At 45.3% G+C, this 19,828-nt stretch overlaps 1 protein-coding gene across 5 annotated transcripts in view; it reads right to left on the reverse strand.

The window, feature by feature from the left end:
• Positions 1–12,154: 12,154 nt before the first annotated feature.
• FAF1 (Fas associated factor 1) overlaps positions 12,155–19,828 on the reverse strand; it is a 145,110-nt gene continuing 137,436 nt past the window's right edge. For all 5 annotated transcript variants that reach the window (XM_040704871.2, XM_040704872.2, XM_015291225.4 and 2 more), the window contains one exon: positions 12,155–15,340. In XM_040704871.2, coding sequence (XP_040560805.1) covers positions 15,257–15,340 — 84 coding nt within the window. In that variant the 3' untranslated portion in view covers positions 12,155–15,256. The remainder of the gene's footprint in view (positions 15,341–19,828) is intronic.

The raw sequence follows: 19,828 nt of genomic DNA on the forward strand, positions 1-19,828 counted from the left end.
GCCCGATACGGCCTCGGCGCGCCGACCCCGGACGCTCAGCGCTGCCCTCCGCTCACCCGGCGGGGCGGCCCCGAGCGCATCCCGCCGCGGTCCCGCCCGGCTCCCCGCTCCCCGCTTTAGCTGCGGACACCCTCACGGCACGGCGGCACCTCCGACGACGCGATCTCGCCGACTAAAATCCAGCAGGAAAAAAAAAGAAAAAAAAAAGTAAAAAATAAAAAATGCCCCACGAGCCGCCGCACCATGCCAGGCTCGGACCGCAGCCCCGGCCCGGCTCAGGCAGCGGACGGCGGAGCCGGGACCCGCTTCCCCCGTCGGGTCGGGCCGGGCCGGGCCGGCTCCGCTCGGGACGCGCTCCGCACCGCTCGGCGCGTGCGGCCCTGGCGGCCGGATCTGCCTGGAGAGCGGGAGAGCGCGTTCGCCGCCGCGCCGCCCGCCGCCACTCGCGCTATTGTTGCGCCCCGCGTTGCCATTAGGCAACATTTGACAACAATGTGGCGCCTGCTATTGGCCAGGGGCGGGAGGCGCCGCTCTGATTGGCCGCCCGACGGGCCCGCCGCGTCCGCCCGGCGGCTGCCAGAGCGCGCCGCGCCCGCGGAGAGTCGGGAGGGTCCGGGGGGAGCGCGGAGCGGGCGTGGGTGGGTGTGCGTGCGTGTAAAAGTGTGCTCGATCGCTCGCTACCTGAGTCCGACTTTTTTTCCTTTAATCCGGTTGAAATTGTAATCGCCTCGCCTACTACTTGGGTTTCTTTCATTTTTTGCGCGTGTCACTTGTCACAAGGGTGGGGGGCAGTACAGTGACAAGGCAGTCCGAGGTCTCCCTTCCACCTGGAGATGCTGTTTTGTAATAGAATCTAACGATCTCTCTCCGTCTGTAGGCTATCTACCGACGCCCTTCTTTCTATCTCACTTTCGCTCTTTTTCTTTCTCTTCTCTCCCTTTGGCTCTTTCTCCGTTTCTCCCCTTCTCTCTCTCCCTTTCGTTCTGTTTCTCCCTCTCCCTCACCCCGCCCCTCTGCCCCGCAGGTGGATGCCGCAGCGCCCGCAGACCCGCGGTACCCCGAGTGCCGCATCCCGCACTGCCCGCCGTCGCCCTGCCGTTCCGCGGGGCCCGGTGCGGAGCTCGGGCTGGGAGCGGTGCGCCTTTACCATTAACCACCGTTAACCACCCCGCTTTGACGTCACCCCCGCCGCTCGGCAGCCCGCGCGGGGAGGCGGTAACAGCTCGGGAGGTGCGGCGGGGAACGTCGGCTCCCGCTGCCCGAGGGCTCGCACCTCCGTTTCCCACGGGACACCTCCGGGCTCCGCGGCACACTTTTTGCCCCCCGTTCCCAGCCCCGCAGCTCCTTCCCTGGAACGGGACGCGGCTGGGAGCCGCTGTGAGCCGCACGGAGCGGGCACGAGCGAAGCGCCCGGCCTCACTTGCCTTACTCGCTGCGCTTTGCTTTGCTTTGCTCGCCTTACCGTGCCCTGCTTCTCCTCGCCCCCTTTTCCCTTGCTTTCCCCCGCACTCTGCCCCGCTGACCCCGGCCCGCAGCCGCGCGCTTTCCGCGGAGAGCTGCGGAGGGCCGCGCCCCGCTGTAGGGATAGCAGCGCTCGGTGCCCCTTCCCCGCCGTCACACCCCGTGCTTACGAGAAGCACCTCTGCGAGGCAGCGCATCCCTCCAACTTCTGGTATTTTTATTACACTTCCAGCTTTTATTTCTCTTTCTTTTTACGAAACGAGCGCTTTCCCACCGACTTTCCGTGCGTGCAGCTGCCGCCGGCACCCGTGATGTAGGTGTTATAACACCTTTATTTAACACGGCCGTGAAAATATCCGATGTAATTTTATTTGCAAACACTATTTTACTCTCTTGGGAAAATTTCTCCACTCAACCGATTTCAGTGGGATTTCGTAGAACTCCATCGGGCAGATGAGGAACATTTAAAATATTGAGTAGTGTCGGCTTAGTACAGGGAGAGAGAGGGAAGAAGTCCCCTCTTCCTCCCGGCGCTGTGCTGCGGCTTTGCTCTTATTTTCCCGCAGATCCCGTTCCCCCCCGCTCTGCCGCAGCAGTCGGTGGCACCGGACGCTTTCCGTTCTCACTTCTCTTTCAGCTCCGCTATAAACGAAAGAGCTGATGTATTCTTGCCGTTCACGGCGGTTAGAAGTGATCTATTTTGGAAATAGCCACGGGGGGAAAAAAATACGCAATAAAAGAAAGTCGCGAAGCTGCTCTGTGAGACGCCGCGATTGCTGCTGGAGCCTCACTCTTTGGTCACATTGCAAACGGCGACGGACTTTCGGCGCTGTGAGCGCTGCGCGGTTCCTCCATCCCGGGCGGCGCGCACCGCTCCGAGGCTGCAGCGCTGCGGTGTCCGTGTGGGGTCGGCACGGCACGGGAACGCAGCGCTCTGCGCCCTCCTCACCTCTGTCCCGGGGCAGTCCTGCAGACACTCCTATCCCCAACACTTCCCCGGACGCGGGTTGGTTTGGGCTTTGTTTTATTTTTATTTTTATTTTTCCAAATGTCGCTCTTAGTACGAATGCAACACCGAAATATTCAACTGTTATTTAGAAAATACATGTGTATTTATCGCAAGAGTATAGACCGCAGCCCCGGGTCTCAGCAACGCCGAAGACGTCTGTCAGAGCTTCTCGGCTCCGCCACGAGATTTTAACGGGTTCCCACGCCCCGCTCTCTCCGCAGCCCCAGGAAGGCTCCCGGCGGCGCGGCTGCCCCTTACCGGCCCGGCCCGCTCCCCATCCCAGCGCGGCCACAGCCGAATCCCGCTGCCGCCTCCTCCCAGCCCCGGCCGCCGAAAGCGACGCTTCCAAACGGGTTCCAATGATTCTCGCCGTTTTCGTACAAAGTGTCCCGAGCAAACAGGAGCCCGGACCCTGACTGTCACTTTTCAGCGGTATTTTAACAGTAACCGTTCCTTCCGATGCTCCGGGAGCTCTCACGGTCCCCAAACCTGAGAAGCAGGACGAGCGACGCGCGCCTTTGGTTTTATTCGCTCAAAACCCGCGTTGGCTGCGGGTCAGCCCGGACACAAAGCCGCGTTTCGGGGCGGTCGGGACTCCCTCAGCCGTGTCCCGGCCCGCAGCGCCGCGTACGCGTGTGGAAGGGGCCACTGCCCCGCATCCCCTGACGAGACACGGGGAGACCTCCGGGCACCCCCGGGGTCTGTCCCGGGGGCTGCTCGCCTCGGGGCCCCGCAGCGAGGGGACGAGGCGTGGAGTATCCACCCCCGCACCCACCGAACCGCGGCCCCAAAGCCCCACAGCGCGGTTCGGCCGCGGCCCCTTCGCAGGACGGCCGGAGGACGAGCGGTCCCGGCAGAGGCTGCGGAGCCGCGTGTGCCCTTCGCGATCCGCTTCACAGCAGCGCTCCACAGCCTGACAGTTGGACACGACTCAACATAATCTTTTTCGTTCTTTTCTTTTCTTTCCTTTTTTCCTTTCCGCATTCGGTGTTTTGGTCTATATTTTTTGTTTTCCCGCTGTTTATTCCTCTCCCCGCTCCCTCTCGGCTTCCCCACAAACCCTCCCTGCGCACCGCAGCTCCGTGCAAAACTTGGAGAGGGCCGCACGCAGCGGTGCCGCCGCATCTTCCCCCAATTACAGCCGTAAAATCTTAATTAAAAAGAGCGCGTCCATTGGCTGCCGGGCCGGGAAGGCAGACACGCACGGCCGGAAGCAGCCCAGAGAAATATAGTTCTCGATTCGTGTATTTTCATCTCGTTCTTAGCGGAAGACGGTTTGTAAGTACCCGCTAATGTTGGTGCTCTCGAAGGTTTCAATTGTTCTAGGGGGTTTGCCATTGACTTTTTCATTATTTACCTACTGAATCAAAGTAAGCAAATGCCATCTGTTTCCCTGCTGCTATCATCTTCACTTTTAATTATCCGCCCAGCAGCCTAATAGAGATGATATTAAACTAAATCTTTTTGACATTAAAAGTAATTATCCCCAAACCAATATTACACGAATGGAAATTACCCTCCCCCAGCAGGAAGGACGCGCATTCCTCCCGGCCCCGCCGAGTCCCGGGCCCGGGCGGGGCGCGCCGGAGGGGGTCCCGTCGGCCCGGACTTCTCCTCCATCTGAAACATTATTAACTCCATTTCCCCGCTCCCAGTGGGGGAGGAAAAGGAGACAAGGGAGGGAGACTCGTGGAAGGGAATAAGCGGTAAATCGGGGCTCCGCGTCGCCCCGCTCGGGCTGCTGACCCCAACACGGGGTTTTCGGGCTTTACAAACAGCCCGCCCTACGCTCGCAGCCCGGAGAGAGCCGCTTCCGTCTCCCGACCTCACTGTTCGTGCAGGGGGTGCTGGAGCCGAGGGGCGGTGTTACGGGACCGGGAGCGGCCCGCGGCCGCAGTCCGAGCACCGCCGCTTCCACGCGAGCTGCGCCATTTCTCCTTCCACTTCGCTTCAGTACGAGCCGGAGCCGTGTCCCCCATTTCCTTTAATATGTGCTAAACTGAGCTAATTTTAATTGCATGTTTCAACTTTGCTAATTAAATAGAGTGGTCTAATTAAAAGTGACTAGGGAACAGTTTTAATTCAACCCTCTACTTTTTTTTTTTTTTTTTAAACAACCCATTATGCAACAAATCCAGGGTAAGCCCTCCCTTTAAAAAAGCTACAGCCGATTGAGTTTTTACACCTTTTTACGCGCTGACAATGGGCAGACCTGACCCAACATATGTAGCGGCGGGGCCGACCCCCGGCTCCCGGCGGGGCACTGCGCGGGGGCCGCTGGCTGCCGCCGCCCGCCCGAGCGCTGAGGCCGGGGGCTGCGGGGCCGACCCGCCCGGCGGAGGTTGGAGCGGCGGAGCCCCGAGACGGCAGGCCGGGATTTGGGAAAATCGGGCTCTTTACACGCTTCATCTCTTCACCAAGTGCTCATTAGGTTGTTAACCTCTGGTTCACATGAAAGGGGCATGTGATGAATCCCCTCCCGAACAAATGGGCGCATCCCCCTTCAGGCACTGAACAAAGCCCTTAAAATAACTGCACAAGAAAGCCTTTAGTTGTTACTCTAAAATTTCTTTTCTCTCGGCGCTTGTGCCCATCCACACGCACACATACGGATAGAAGAAGAACGGCGCACGCAGCAAAGTCGTCGTCACCCCCCCCCCCCCCCTCAGCCTCCCCACGCCGTGCGCCGGAGCTAAAACCCAAAACCCGGGGTTGGGTCCCTTGGGGTCCCTTGGGGCTGCGGCTTCCCGGGGGAGAGGAAGGAGCGGCAATGGGGTGCTGTGCCCCTGGCCGCGTGGGGCCCTTCTGTCGCCCTTCTGCGCGGCCGCCGGCCCTGGCAGGGCGTTTGTCGCCGACTCGGTGCCAGCCGGCGGGGCGAACGGGAGCAGAGCTGCGCCCCGGCATTCCCCCAGCGGTTGCGTGGATTTTCGCCTCTTTGATTCCATTCCTTCTCTCTCCCTCCCCTCACCCCCTCCCGCCTTCCCTCTCTCTCCCTTTTTATTTCCCAGCCCCTCGGGCACGGATTAAAGCGACAGACAATTCTCCCTTCGCACCTTATCGCCGGCTAAGCGCGGTGTGCCGGGGGGCTCCGCGCTCCCAGCACGGCCCGGAGCCCGCGGCTCTGCGGGACGGGGGGGGCTCTGCCGGGACACGCGCGTCGCCGCGGCCCCACGGGCGCAGCACGCAGGTAGCGGGGAGCGGCGGCGGGGCTGAGCCGGGAGCGCTCCGCTCCGACACTTCGCCACGGGGCACTCCGCGAGCTTCATTAACGAGGCTCTTGTCAGCTCTCTAACGATCCGAGGGCTTTTTAATGATATTTTATATTCCCCCTGCCCGTACCCCTAACTTCAAACACATGGTAAAAAGGACTGGCCGTTTTGTTTCAGGTAAAACCGAATGATTAAAATTCAGACCCCGTCCCACGCATCTGCTTCGCCTTTGCCAAATGAATTGAAGGCAGAGAGAAAAGCGATTTCATTGAGATCACAGATGGGGTGCGGGTTTTTGGAAGAAATTTGAGAAACACCATTGTCCCGAATCAAAACTCTATGTCTCGCCCCACAAAGGGGGCTGCTTTAAGCCCCTCCACTTCTATGGGGCTTGTTTTTTAAACTTTAAGTGCTCCGCACAATGAGCTGCCACCGAAATGTCACAACCGCTCTGATTCCGAGCGTGTCGCGCTGCGAAGGGTGCGGGAAACCAAGGAGCGGAGAAGGGGCGTAGCGAAGGGCGCCGCTCGCTGCTGCCGCCGGGCACGGGGCGGCCCAAGCGTTCCGCTACCCGAAGCGGCACGTTAAGCCCTTGGTTTTTATTCACGACGGTGACAGTTCCCCTCGGATTTGCCAGAGGATCCTCCCTCCCCACCCCGCCGCGCTTGTTGTCCCGGGAGCCCCGCAGTCCCGCCGGAATGCGGAAGATGAATACAAGCCGTCCCGCGAGGGAGCGGCTTCCCTCCCCGCCTTCCCACGAGGCAGCCCGAGGTGCGAGGCCGCGGTTTGCCTGCAGCTTTCCCTCATCCTACCACGTGCCGGGGGCCCCGCGGCCGCCGCTCCCCGCCCGAGGAGAGGTTTTCCCGCCCAGCGCTCTGTGAGGGCTCTGAGGGCGGAGCCGTTGGCGCCCCTCGCGCTCGGGCCTCGCGCCGGCAGGAGGCGGGAAGGCCTCCCCCGGTTGTAAAGCGCGGGAGGCGCCGGGAAACGTCCGGTTTGCCCCGAAAACACGGAGGGAAAAGGCGTCCCGAGGGGGGTTTTAAAGCGGGCGTGAGGCTGTGGGAGCTGGGGACACGGAGGTGTCATCGCAGGGGTCCGCCTGCAGCACCCCACTCCTCAGCTCCCGCAGGTGCTGCCGGCGGACAGCAGCGGGAACGGCGGTGGCTAAAAAGACGGGGAGTGGTTACAACTTCCATGTAGAATCCCTAACAGGCTCCCGTTAGCCGCCTGCCGTTACCCGAGAGTCACTCAAAAGGGCTGAATTTAGGAGACGATGAACGACATTATCACCACAGAAAGCAACATCAAACCAAAACAAAGCAGAAGTTTTGTTTTGTTCTCTTTTTTTTTTCCTTCTGGGTGGAGAAAGGCAAAACCCTGCGAGCTCTTCCATGGACGCAGGCAGCACCAACTGCAAAGAAGTCCTCCGGTGAAAGGTGGGCTGCGTTCGGGGTTTTCTTCCCCTTCCTGGTGAGCAGTGCTGCAGCAGAGCCTTCATTCCCTGGGATAACACGCTACGAATCTAATGCTCGCGTTGAGAAAGTGCAGTAGGTCCACGTTGCAATGTAATTTTCTCTCATGTAATTACAGGTTTGGATAATACCATTTTATAAGAACGGGACCTCTTTTTCGTTATTAGTAACAATTTATTCTCCAAAAAATCATTTATTTCCCCTTCAGTTGTGAGGAGAGAACAATTTTTTCTGCAGTGCTTAAGCCATGATGTATATAAACACCACCACATCGTACAGAGTGCATGAAACCTTCGGTCTTATTCCATTAAGCTAATATGAATCCTACCACCTTTGTTAGGTCTCTTCCTTGGTGATAAATACATAACCCGAAAATCCTTGTCATTGTTTTCCCTCACCCATTGGAAATAAGTGCACTGGCTGCAATTAAAAATAGCTGTGGTTATGGTAACAGAAAGATTAAAAAAAAAAAGTCCAAATTACTCTTTGAGGGCAATCAGTTCCACTTTCTCCTTGCTATAAAATTCTCATGAGCCAGCAATTAAAAAGAATAACTTTCATTTTTATAACGTTTTTAACCATTTCTTGAAAGAAGAAACACAACAGAAGCTGGAATTCTAAAGGGAAAGATCAAGCCTAGCAACTATATTTCTGTAACAATGCTTTACTCTTTAGTAGCATTTTGACAGTACAATTTCCCTCCATATTACTTGTGTTGACTGCTCTTCATTTGTGAGCTTGATTCTTGTCCTGCTGTGCCCAGCCCCTTTCACAAACCCAGGAGTGCGTAGATGCGGCAAAGTTAGTTTAATTGGTCTCCTAAGGAGAGAGCTCTGCTGATGGGAAATTATTTTACTACATCGTTGTAGTATTTGATAAATTTGATCTCAATGAGGCAGGCACCAAATGGCCACTAAACTGGAATTAAATAGTGGTAACTTCTTTTTTGCTCAACAATTATTGATGTTATTAGTAGTATTTTTGTTTCAATTAAAAAAAAAAAAGGAGCAATATTGGATTTAGATTCATTTTGAAAAGCTATGGTAATCATATGGAAGGAAATCAGTTTGATTCTGGAAGCAAACAGCAATGGGAGCTGGATAAACTCTAATACAAACAGGAAGGTGTTTCTTAAGCAAAATTGGGAGTTCTCAAGAGAAGAGGTTAAGAGGTTAGAATGTATCCTCTTCTGAATATGGTCCTTTTTTGATTGGTATGAAATATATCTCCTGTACAGTGATTACCTCATGAAAAGGAGGCAAATGCGGTAATAAACATTATCTGAAGGAAAAAAATCCCCTTGAAAACAAATAAAATACTGGTATCAATGAAGGAATTCTGTATCTGCCACAGTATTTTGTCTAAGGAGTAAACAGCGTGTTTGCCTTGAAATTGCTCATACCAAGAAAGGAATATTTTGTATCTACTGAGACTTTCCAGTTGAGAATACTTTGATGCTTTCAATTCACATGCATAAAATACTCTTACGTGGGATTAGTGAGCAACAGTAAACTGAAAGTTAAAATGCACTGAACAAATTTTACAAGGAACTGTGATCTTGTATCAGTTCATTTCATTTTCCTGCTGCATTGCAGGATACAGCAACAGCCACGCAACGCCTTGCTGTTCTCCTTTGTCTAAATCACAAAGATGTAGAAGTATTTTTCAGCACTTAAGTACTCTCTGCAACTCTCTGATTATACTTACAGTAAAAAGAAAACTAAACGAAACAAAAAGCCAAAGTAACAACCAGACTCAAACTGAAAAGAGCCCTGGGTATTTGGAAATTGATCCACAGAATCATTTAAGTTCCTCTGTAGATGTGAGTTTATGACTGCGGACCAAAAATCTCTTCTCAATTGCCACCACTTCTAGGAAACGCTTGCTTTTCCTTACACAAGAAAAAGTAGTAATTAATCAGGGCATATAAAAAGGGCAAATGGACCTGACAAAATGAGAAATGTTTCTATGTGCACATTAGAACAATAGTGAAACACTTAAAATGGCTTAAATAGAACTTGAAGTTTCAAACAACAAGTTCTCAATCTCAGTAAATTTTGGGAAGGCATGATCAGGGATAGGATGTAGTTATGAAGGCTACCAAGTCACGCTAATGGAGACTGCGACAATTAAGTACAGAAGCAATTAAAATGATACCAAACACTTCTTATGCTAAATGAAAATATACCCAAATTCAGTATTTCACTTTAAAAAAAAAATCACCAGAATTAATTTTTCAACCAAAGAAAACTACGTGAAGAGGAAGATACTAAAGGGAAATTGAATTGTCACAGCTAAAAGAATAAGCGTATTTGAAGATACTGTCTTAGATCTTCAGAATACATACATATTTAACTTTAAAAAGACTCTAGAATCTCACCCCTCCCCTTCTCAAACCCCCAGTGACTGAGCCACATAAGCCAGCACAGTGAAGGATGCAACTGCAAGACAGACTCACATGAGGGGAAGGAAGAGAACATGACCATTAACTTTTGGAAGACACCAAAGCAAAACTAAACAACCTACAGACCTTGAGGGACTACTGCCGAATGTGTAAAAGATAATTAAAAATATCAGAAACAGGAAGCCTGCCAGAAAGATAATTGGACTCACATATTTTCAGGGTGTAAAAGGAGCATTTAATGAAAGTAGGGCAATTGCAGGTAAGCTAAGCTAGTCATCTGCAGTAACGTTTACTGGAGTGGAAAAATCTTTTCTTGAGAGAAATAAGGCAGTGATAGCTGGAAGCAGTAAGCAAGGTTTAACAGCAAGAAGGGTTAGCAGCTATGTCCCCAAGGATCTTTGTAGGGACCTATGTTATTTGAGGTGCTCATACAGTATCTGGGAAAAGCTATCAGCAGTGAGGTGAAGGTATTAATGAATGATACAGACTCACTCGAGATGACTGGATCAAAAATGAATAGCAATGAATTGTGGAAGGCTGTCGCCTTGGAGTTGGAAAAACAGAACACAAAATTTGTTGGTAGTAAGTACAAAATGTGGATTTTGCTAACCAGTAGTTTTCTTTTTAGTACAAAAACTAATGACGCCTACTTTTATAACTAGCAGTTGAGTGACATTTCAATTGAATTGTACTAAGGCTGCAGTATGACTTCAGTCCTTATTACACATAAAAGAATCCATAGAGAAAAGCCCTGACTTAGGTACAAATTGTCTGTATCTGATGAGACATAAAATCCCATTGAAACACTTTTTCTGCAGGTAGGGCACTCGGGCTGCTCTCCCAGGTCTGTGATGACTGGTTAGAGTCAGATGCAGTGAGCCTTGCCCTCACTGGAGACACTCACTGTATCTCGCTTCCTATTTCTCAACATTTGGGCTGCCTACTTTCACACAACTTCAGCTAGCAAAATCTTTATACCATTTGCTTAATTTGCTTGAAATTCAAAAGTGAGTGCTAAATTTAAGGTAATGACAAGGCATTCTAGAAGTATTTTAATGTGCAGTAATCATGTAACATGCTTGTGTAAAGCTCGCGTATTTGGGAAAGTCTAAATAGCCCTGACTCCATAGATGGGTGTCTCTCCTAGAACAGGTGTCACCACCTAAGACAGACATTGTAGGTTTTTTGTGGATATTTATGTGAGAAAGTATAGTAGTAATCAGGGGCAAATAGAAAAAGGAATTATTGGAGAAGGAACTGTGAATAAAAAGATGTCACCAGGATGGCATGTAAGCTCCTGATACAAGTCCTGTCTTTCCTGGAAGATGGCATGACATCTATTCACTCAACACGGGACATATTAGAAACGAAGGGATACAGGGAAGGCAAAAACATACAAATATAGAATCATAGAATCATTTGAGTTGGAAGGGACCTTTAAAGGTCATCTAGTCCAACTCCCCTGCAATGAACAGGGACATTTACCACTCGATCAGGTTGTTCAGAGCCCCATCCAGCCTGACCTTATACATGAAACAGATCCATTAACCCAGAGCTCCTCAAATTTAGAGGTGAGAGAACTACAAAGGTATAACAGAGGTCTTCAAAATTATGAATGGTGTTGACCCAATCCCCGATTCTGCAAGGTATCCATGAGCTTTTGCTCATGCCCACAGTCAGCGTAATCCAACATAAATGAGCACTGCAATCAGGAGCAGCAACAGTCCTGCACTCCTCTCCCTTTCATCTTCACTCTTTGCTTCATCTTCTGCCTTTTGTTGGCCCTGGTATGCACACAACCAATCAGTGGACTACAATGAAGAGTTTCTGGAAAAGGACTGCAGAGCCCATCCCATGCAAGCACCTCAGCCACTCACCTGAAAAATTGTACTCCTGTTTGCATGTTCCCTCTAAACAATCTTAAATAATTATGTTGTTTGGCAGTCAAACAGCTTTGACAGCAGGCAGTGAGTACACACATTAAAAGTAGCCTGTGCTATAGTGGTCTTACAGCAGTCTTTTGAAACACCAAAGATTCAGGCTTTTTCTCCCTGGGCCCATACAAGCCACAGTTTGGGAAAACTTCGGTGTCAAGTACTATTCAGTTAAAAACTGCAGGGGAGACTGATGGAAAGACCACCACTACTGAAATAAAGATGTACCCTGTGCTGCCAGATGCTGGAATAAAGGACTCGATGCTTATCTTGATAGAAGGCCTCTGTGCTGTGGACCCCGAGTGGTGCGAGGGACCCTGGGCTGGCACAGAGCAGGAACCCTCAGCTCCACTGAGTAACAGTGTCCATCAGACATCTCCACCTTCAGCATTTCTGTCAGCCCGTGTAACCATTTTCTGGTTCTGCCCGGCAGCGATTCTTCACATGTATTCTGTAGGGTTTTTGGTTTGATTTCTTTGGAGACCTACTTATTTTTCGTTGTGGACCTCATTCTAGGGAACCTCAGTCTTCCTCTGAATCATTTAAGGAGTCTGACCACAAGGCTCAATAAGGAAATGCTTCAGTTCTTCTGTGAATCCGGGTCACGATGTTTTTGTTTTTCTCCACACACGGAAGAGTGAAATCATATAGCTTTGTAGTAGAAATAGTACTGTAATTGCAAATTTATTTTAAATTTCTAATGTCACCGAGTACGTACAGTTTACGAAAGCCAAAGTCCTTTTCTGCTACATTAAAAAGAATAAACAAACCCCCAACATAGCTCCATTAGAAACTCCCTTGGTACTCTCACTAAATTGAAGAGTGCTTACGCAGAGAATACACAACAAACACTTGTGCTCCGCACATTCTCTAATGGAGATTTAGAACAGCAATGTCTACAGGCAGGAAGTTTCTTCAAAAGCCAAAGACAGCCCCAACTTCACCATCATGCGCTGAAGGCCAATATCGAAAGCCAACACATCGTACAGGATTCCATTCATTAACAGTAATTCCTTAAGACTTAAAACTAATGCATTAATCACATTAATGATAATCCACTAATGTGAGGAACCTGGAGATAAAAAATGTAGAATCAGGGATATCTTCTGCAGTAACAGTGTTACAGTTTTAGCTTAATACTGAATTAGAAAATTAGTCTGTAGAACGACGAGAGGATTAGCCATGTCAGCAGAGCACATGAAGTGAATACTATGGGTTAGGAGAGCAGAAAACAATGGCAGAGAATATTAACGTTTCTACACAGAAAATGGTTTGCACTGAGGATGTAATTTAGAAAGGTGACTAGATATCTGCTTTTTGAAATCAGTATTTAAGGACCAAAATCATAAATGCTTTATTTAAATTGAGTGATACACTTGTTTTGGCAGAATGCACCTTCTGTACTGCTCCTGATTGATGTACCAGAGAGCAGTAACGCCACCACTTTCAACACGTCCAGTTAATTCTCACCACAATGTTTTGATAACGACAGTGTATTTTTCAGTATGAACAAAACAGGGGAAAAAAAGCCCTATAACTTGTCTTAGAACAAAAAGGCCTAACAACCCCTGGGAGCACTGACTTCAACGTGTTCAACAAATGTTCAAGTCACATTTGATTAACTTTACAAAACTAGTATCAAAGTAATGAATATAAAGTCAAAATACAGAAATAAAGTTGAACGAGAGAAAGCAGCCTGATGAGATCGAACAGAAGTTAAATGGAACAGGTTAATAGAAACAAGTTAGCTGGAAGGCTGCTTTTCTTCTGCAGCAGTATTTCAGCAACTCCTTTCCTCAATAGCAGCTTAGAAAGAAGAGCTAATCTGAAAACAAAAAAAAAAAAAAAGGAAAAAAGATATGCATCACTTTAAAATCCTCCTGTATGTGTTACTGTGATTGTTTGTAGAAACAGCGTCACCCCAATTTGCAACCTATGCTAATGTCTTATTTAATAAACATAGTGGCTCTTTCACCAAGAAAACAAAAGTTGAGAACGAAGCATCTGCATTCAGGCTTCCATTACACATACATTTATCTTTCTATTGGCTATGAATTCTTTTATTTGTGAACTGCAAATGGTTAAGACTTGCTTACACTTCCAGACCTTTTGTTTGTCACAGATAATTCATTTCTAAAAGTGTCTGATGTAGCACTCACTAATTACAGAATTACAAAAGGTAGAATAAGGCTTTCCCCTGCTCCGAAATTTATATTTTTGGTAAAGGTAACAATATATCAGCTTCACTAACACCCTAATAATAGGCATACATATAATTTTATATCACCATCCTTCCAAAGAAAAGACTAAAGACTAGAAGATGTATGCAGTTGCTTTTTGCTTAGTATGAAATTTCCAAAACAGAACTCTTGCTACGATAAGCACCGTGAATTACACAGAAACACGTGGAAAACAATGTGCCAGGCACTACCAAACAAGTTTGATTAATCGATGACAATTCTGCAGTGCTATGGTGCACTATCCCATAAGTCCAGCTTTGAAAACAAAACAGAACAGAAACAAACAAACAAAAACCCCCAAACCAACCTGTTTTGATGCACGTTTGGCATCAAGTGTACTTTCTGATCTTAGACTCAGTATGCTTGTTCCATGGTTGAGATATTTAAAGTACCAGATTTCTCCTCATCAGACAGCAGGTAGCTGGTGCGTACATTTCAGACAACACAACTAGGATTTCTTTAATTTGAGATGGGATCAGTAATCTATTGTTAAAATGTCCAAAGTGTGCAATAGTAAGGCAGATTTCTTATTACACCGTCTCTTGAGATACTCACTGTTTGATGAAATAAAGAAGGTGCTTTAGAACAACAGAGTAATAGGATACAAACAAGCGCCAGAATGAAGGAAAACCGCTAAAATGGGAACTGCCGTTTCTTTCACAATGAGAAATAAAGAACTTTTGTATCCGGTATTTGAAAGGTTTTTAACAGCTGATATTCAATATCAGCTGATTCCTGAAGTGTTGGCAAGATACCAGCTTTCTGGTCCTGGCCATTTCTAATGTTATTTAAATATTCACATCATGCAATAAGCAGTTTCACACACTGCAATGTAATGGAAAATACTTCCTAAATGAATCAGAACTGAGACCCAAAGCAGAACCAGTAAATAAATACCTCGCATATATGTCAAACTATATTCTTCAAACAAAACCTTACATCTTATCAAAGAAGTCAGAAAGTACTAACAAAAATTATATGCTTTCTACTATAATACTGTTAAATTTCCATGGCTGAGAATGTCCTGTTATTTTTTTTTTTCTGCCTTTTTAAATTAGGTGACAAAATAGAAATTCAAACACAGAGATAAAATGCATATATATGAGAGCACTGGCTCAGCGAGATATCAAATATACAGCATTCTAGTGTCAAAAGTACAGGCAGAAATGTCCAAGATTTCTTGGTGGAAAAGGGGCATTTGAGGAGTAAAAATTCTACTTAACAATCACTCACATTTTAACAGTGCATTAATTATAACAAAAGCTGGATGATAAGTGAGCAACATAGTCATAATGTTCAGTGTTCAAAGCAGAATTTTATCCTCTGCTCATTTAAATGAGGTTGGAACATATACTCATGTATATGGAACTTTAGCTATGTTATTTCAAATTTTCAGGATTCTTGCAAGAGGCAAAGTTGTGACATTAAGTTGAGGTGGATGATAGTACAAGATGGTGTTGATGAAGTGTTCCTCTTGATGCTGTGCCTCTGGCTTGTCGAAAGATGATTAGTCCTACAATCTTGTCTGATCTATTCTTTTGCCTCTAGGAAAAGGGTTTCTTGAGGATACAGTTTTACCTCCAGTAATGATTTATTTGGATCCAGCTGGGTCACCTGTAAAGACAAGAACGAAAAGATACATGTAAGTAAACTATTTTGAACTGCTTATCTTCACAGTTGAGATTTTTTTACTGTAAGAAAACTGTCAGTGATAGTGGAACTTGTCAGCACTAATTACCACAATATGGTGGAGAAATGAGAGGAACTGACACACAACTCCACTGAACACCAAGTCCAGTGCAAGGCAAGCAGTAAAAGCACTCTGCAGTAAGCAGAAGGGAGTGAGCAGGACCTTCCTCCTTTCACTGGGAGCGAGATGCTACATCAGCTCACCATTTGTCAGAGCTGCATCTGTGCCCAACTACTACAGTGTACATATATTATGCATATAACTGTATAAGTATAATGTGTCTACATATGATTTACACTTACACAGTTACACGTGTACATTCATGTTATTGGGTTGTTTACTGGAGTCTTGACTTCTTGTCACATTTGTAAAGGTATGCATACAGTGTAGGTGGGCACACAGCAAAATTCCAGTGAGAGATCTTTAGTTTTATGCTATGGGTATAAACACAAATCCGTACTCATGAACATTTTTCCTAAAGTTAAATTTGTTTATACCATTTCACGCCACTGCTTTCTAAAATTATTCTTTGAAAAAGATTCAGCCTCAATCAAACAATACATTATGAGTTAATACAAGAAATTATACATGTAATATTTTTCTTAAATGCATAATTTACCACTCCTGTTACCAAGTAACAGAAACAGTACTGTGCCTTTTCTCTTCCCCTCCCAATTAAAACAGACAAATTTTAAATATATTTGTATCTCCATTGTTTCACTGGATAATTAAACTTGTCTGAATAATGAATTGCCTTTAAAGAGCCTATCACTTTCTAAGTCCATTGAAATCAACATAGTTTCACCTTTCTGACTGCAACAGAATTTAAAACATTATATATATCTAGTACATATATATAATGTTCTATATATATAATGTTATGTATGCAATATATATATATGTCTGTTATATATATATATATATATATATCACATATATGTATATAAAACAGATGCATTTCATTATTTTGTTTTCCAAAGCAGGGACATATTTCCTTACACTTCTAGTAGTGTGGTGAGCTATTGCTAAGTGGCTGAAGAGAAAAATAATTTGTAAAAACACCAGAGTCAATTTTAGATTCCTATTATCTACAGTCCAATTATGCATTCCTGCAGAGGTGCCGCTTAAATTATTGAAAGGTTAATATCTTAGAAAGCAAATCTGTTATGTAAAAAACAGCCAAAGTAGTGCATTTAAGTTTGTGATTACAGAAGTATGCTAATTAAGTATCTTGTTGCATTTTTTGATGCTTTAGTATTCTACTACAGTCCACTGCACTCCAGCACAGAAAGGGAGGCAAACAGGAGTCTCTGCAATTCACTGCACATAATGTATTGTGCACCTGATAGAAGCAATTCTCCTTTTCAGTTAAAGCCATTATCTAATTAGATCTCTCTGCTTTAGAACCCTGCAACCTCTTTCTGCAAGAAAAAGCAGGAGAGAACAAAAACAAATCTTCCCTACATTTGATGAAAAAAACAATGAAAAGCAAATGTAAGCAATGAAAACGATATTCCAGACTGTAAGCTTATGGCAAATACTTACTCACTGTTACTATTTTTATTTCTATTTTTTAATTAATATTATTTTTATCGTAATTCAAGGTTCATACCCCTAGCCTAAACCCTAAGGTTTGCTTCAAATGCTTCAAGTACTTCAAATTTTAAGAACGCATAATGTTCTTTCCTCAAAGACCTGAAGGTTAGTTAGAAGCATTGTGGAGTACCTGCAGCAAAAGGACTGTGCAGATTTTCACCATAATTTCAGTGTGCTGCTTAATTCACTGAGGGACAGCAGAGTTTGCAAATGTTTACACCATTACCCAATTAACTAACAATATGGCTCATGCATCTGTCAACAAACAAAGCTGTTGTTGCTTTGTTTTAGCTCCTTGGCATTTTCTGTTCATATAGGTCGCCATTGTACTTAATTATCACACCATAACCCTTCTGCAGCTTCTACTTTGTTATTTGTGGTTTGTAAACATGATGTTCACTACAAAGAATAGCAGCCTTATTAGTGAATCCACCTTCTACCAAAATAAATGGTTTCTCTTTAAATATATGAAATATAAGACCTAAAAGGCTTTGAAAGTATTTTTGAATAGACTTAGAAACCAAAGAATTATGTATAATAGAGATTAAAAAAGAGCTGTAACCCACAAAGATGCGTCCAGTGCAGCATATTAATAAATTATATTAAGTAAATTTATGTGGGTTATATCACAATGCAAAGTATTAAAATATCTTCATATTAAAATTTGTGTACTTCCCTTCATCAGCATTAGGACACATTCTGGAGTCCATTTCAGTGCTGAGACTTCGCTCTCATGTCACTGCACTGTGTTCTCCTCTAAAGAGCTCCGCACATTATCTAAGTTATACTGCCTATAAACTCCGTACCTGTATTACTTAAAGATTTATTGCATATTATTGGCAATTATGCAAGAAGTAATTTAAGCATGTATTTACGTATTTCATCTCATTTGCTCCTATTGAATTCACTCGTAACATAGGTACCCATAATGCTCAACTACATGCTTTCTTGATTAAGGTTGCAAAATAAATTGAATTAAGCACTCAGCACTTGCTAATCAAATACCAAAAGCTTAGTGTTTCTCTGTATTTTAAAGTCCTACAATGTTTGTCTTACTAACAATCACCTACATGCATTTTTAGAGTCTGCACACAACTCCCATGGTGAGAGCAATTAGTGAGGCAAATGTATTTAAAACACATTTTGTGGTTTTATTAAGGTGAATTCTTAGCATTATATTATAATGAAAAGTAAAATACAAGCCTCAAAAATGGGGTTTCAAATTTGCACAGTGAGGAGGGTGGCAAAGGAAAGGCACAATGTTGAGATGCTGAGAGTACAATTTAAGTGACAGCAAAATTGCTAAATATTCAAGCACACAGGATTCTGTAGAATAACATGTACATGCATTTACCATTGTCTCAAAGCCAAAGCAAACAGTATGTTAGGAGTTTTCATTTTCAGGCAAATGATTTTCTACACAAACTCTGACACTCTCTTCAGGGGAAGGTTTCCTAGCAAGGTGCCCAGAGGGCGGTAACAGGACCTTATTTCTGTCAGTGCTGTATCTTGCAAATAAACTATTAAACATTTCAAAGTACATTTCAGTTGGTAAAACAGCATTTTTCTTCCATCAATGGACACAGTTTTATTGGGCGTTATGCTTTGATGCACGAGAGCTAAGATTTAATCTTTTAATTCCAAGAGCTTCATTATATAACTTGTGCTGGATTGGTGCACAGAAAATGCATTACTGCAACAGGTATTTGTTTAAATGAATTCTGTGGTAATTATTTCAACTAAGCACAAAGTAACTGGTTTGAGGTACTTCTGCAGCACTTTGAGTGATATATGACTGTGTAGAACCACCAAAGGATAGCTGTGCTAATTTCTGTGTTTCTCTCCTAAGAACGTAGTAACTACTTAGGTTTTACTTTGAACAAATCCCTTGTTTATGTTGGTTCTTTTTTTTAAGACTCAATAGTGAAAAATATTACTAGTATAAACAACATTTTGTTCCTTCACGTATCACTTTGGTATGATTTCTGTCTTCCCCTTTGCTGACCTATCCATTCTATCGCACGCTCACATCCTGCACAGCTGTACTTTTACAATTTCAAAGGTGTGGTTCCTTACCCTTCCCAACTCTGCAGGGAAAAGATAAAGACAAAAAAATGGCTTGATGCCCAGGAAGGTCATTTAAAAATAAAGAATCAAATACACAATTATTATGACACTTACACAAGCAGTAAATATCACACCCTTCACCTTTCTCTCCACCCTAGGACAAGGATCTGATTCTTGAGTAGCACAGCCTCTATACCATTTACACACGCATGAATACATTTAATGAATCTAATGGACAAAGAGTTCTTTTACTCTGTTTCCTAATCCTCCTAAAGTATAAATGCAATAGAAATTACTTAAAGGCACACCTGGTAAAGTACCAGGTCTGTTTAAAACAAAAAAAACCCTATATTTTCAGAATGACACACAAACAAATACAGTGAATTCTTTCCACATATTGAAATATCCATGGGTTATATAGATAGTATGTCCAACTTGTGCAACAAACCAAAGTAGGGTTACTTCACATAAATATATGCAATTAGATCTGGTTTAGTTGAATAAACTTCGAGATAATTTACATCTGAATTGAAGAAAGCCATCACAAATAAGGAAAAAATAAGTCACAGTAAAAGACTTCTAGTCTCATTCCAACTTCAAAGCCTTAATGCAGATACATCACACTCCATCTCATTTCACTCAAGTGATTTTCTCAAAACATCATTTTAGATTCAGCATATTTAGTAAGTATATTTACTGAGCAAAGTAACAGATACAGATAAGAGAGAATACTGATGCTATAGCCTGTA

The sequence above is a fragment of the Gallus gallus genome, chromosome 8 (genome assembly GCF_016699485.2).
Source record: "Gallus gallus isolate bGalGal1 chromosome 8, bGalGal1.mat.broiler.GRCg7b, whole genome shotgun sequence".
NCBI classification, from domain to species: Eukaryota; Metazoa; Chordata; class Aves; order Galliformes; family Phasianidae; genus Gallus; species Gallus gallus.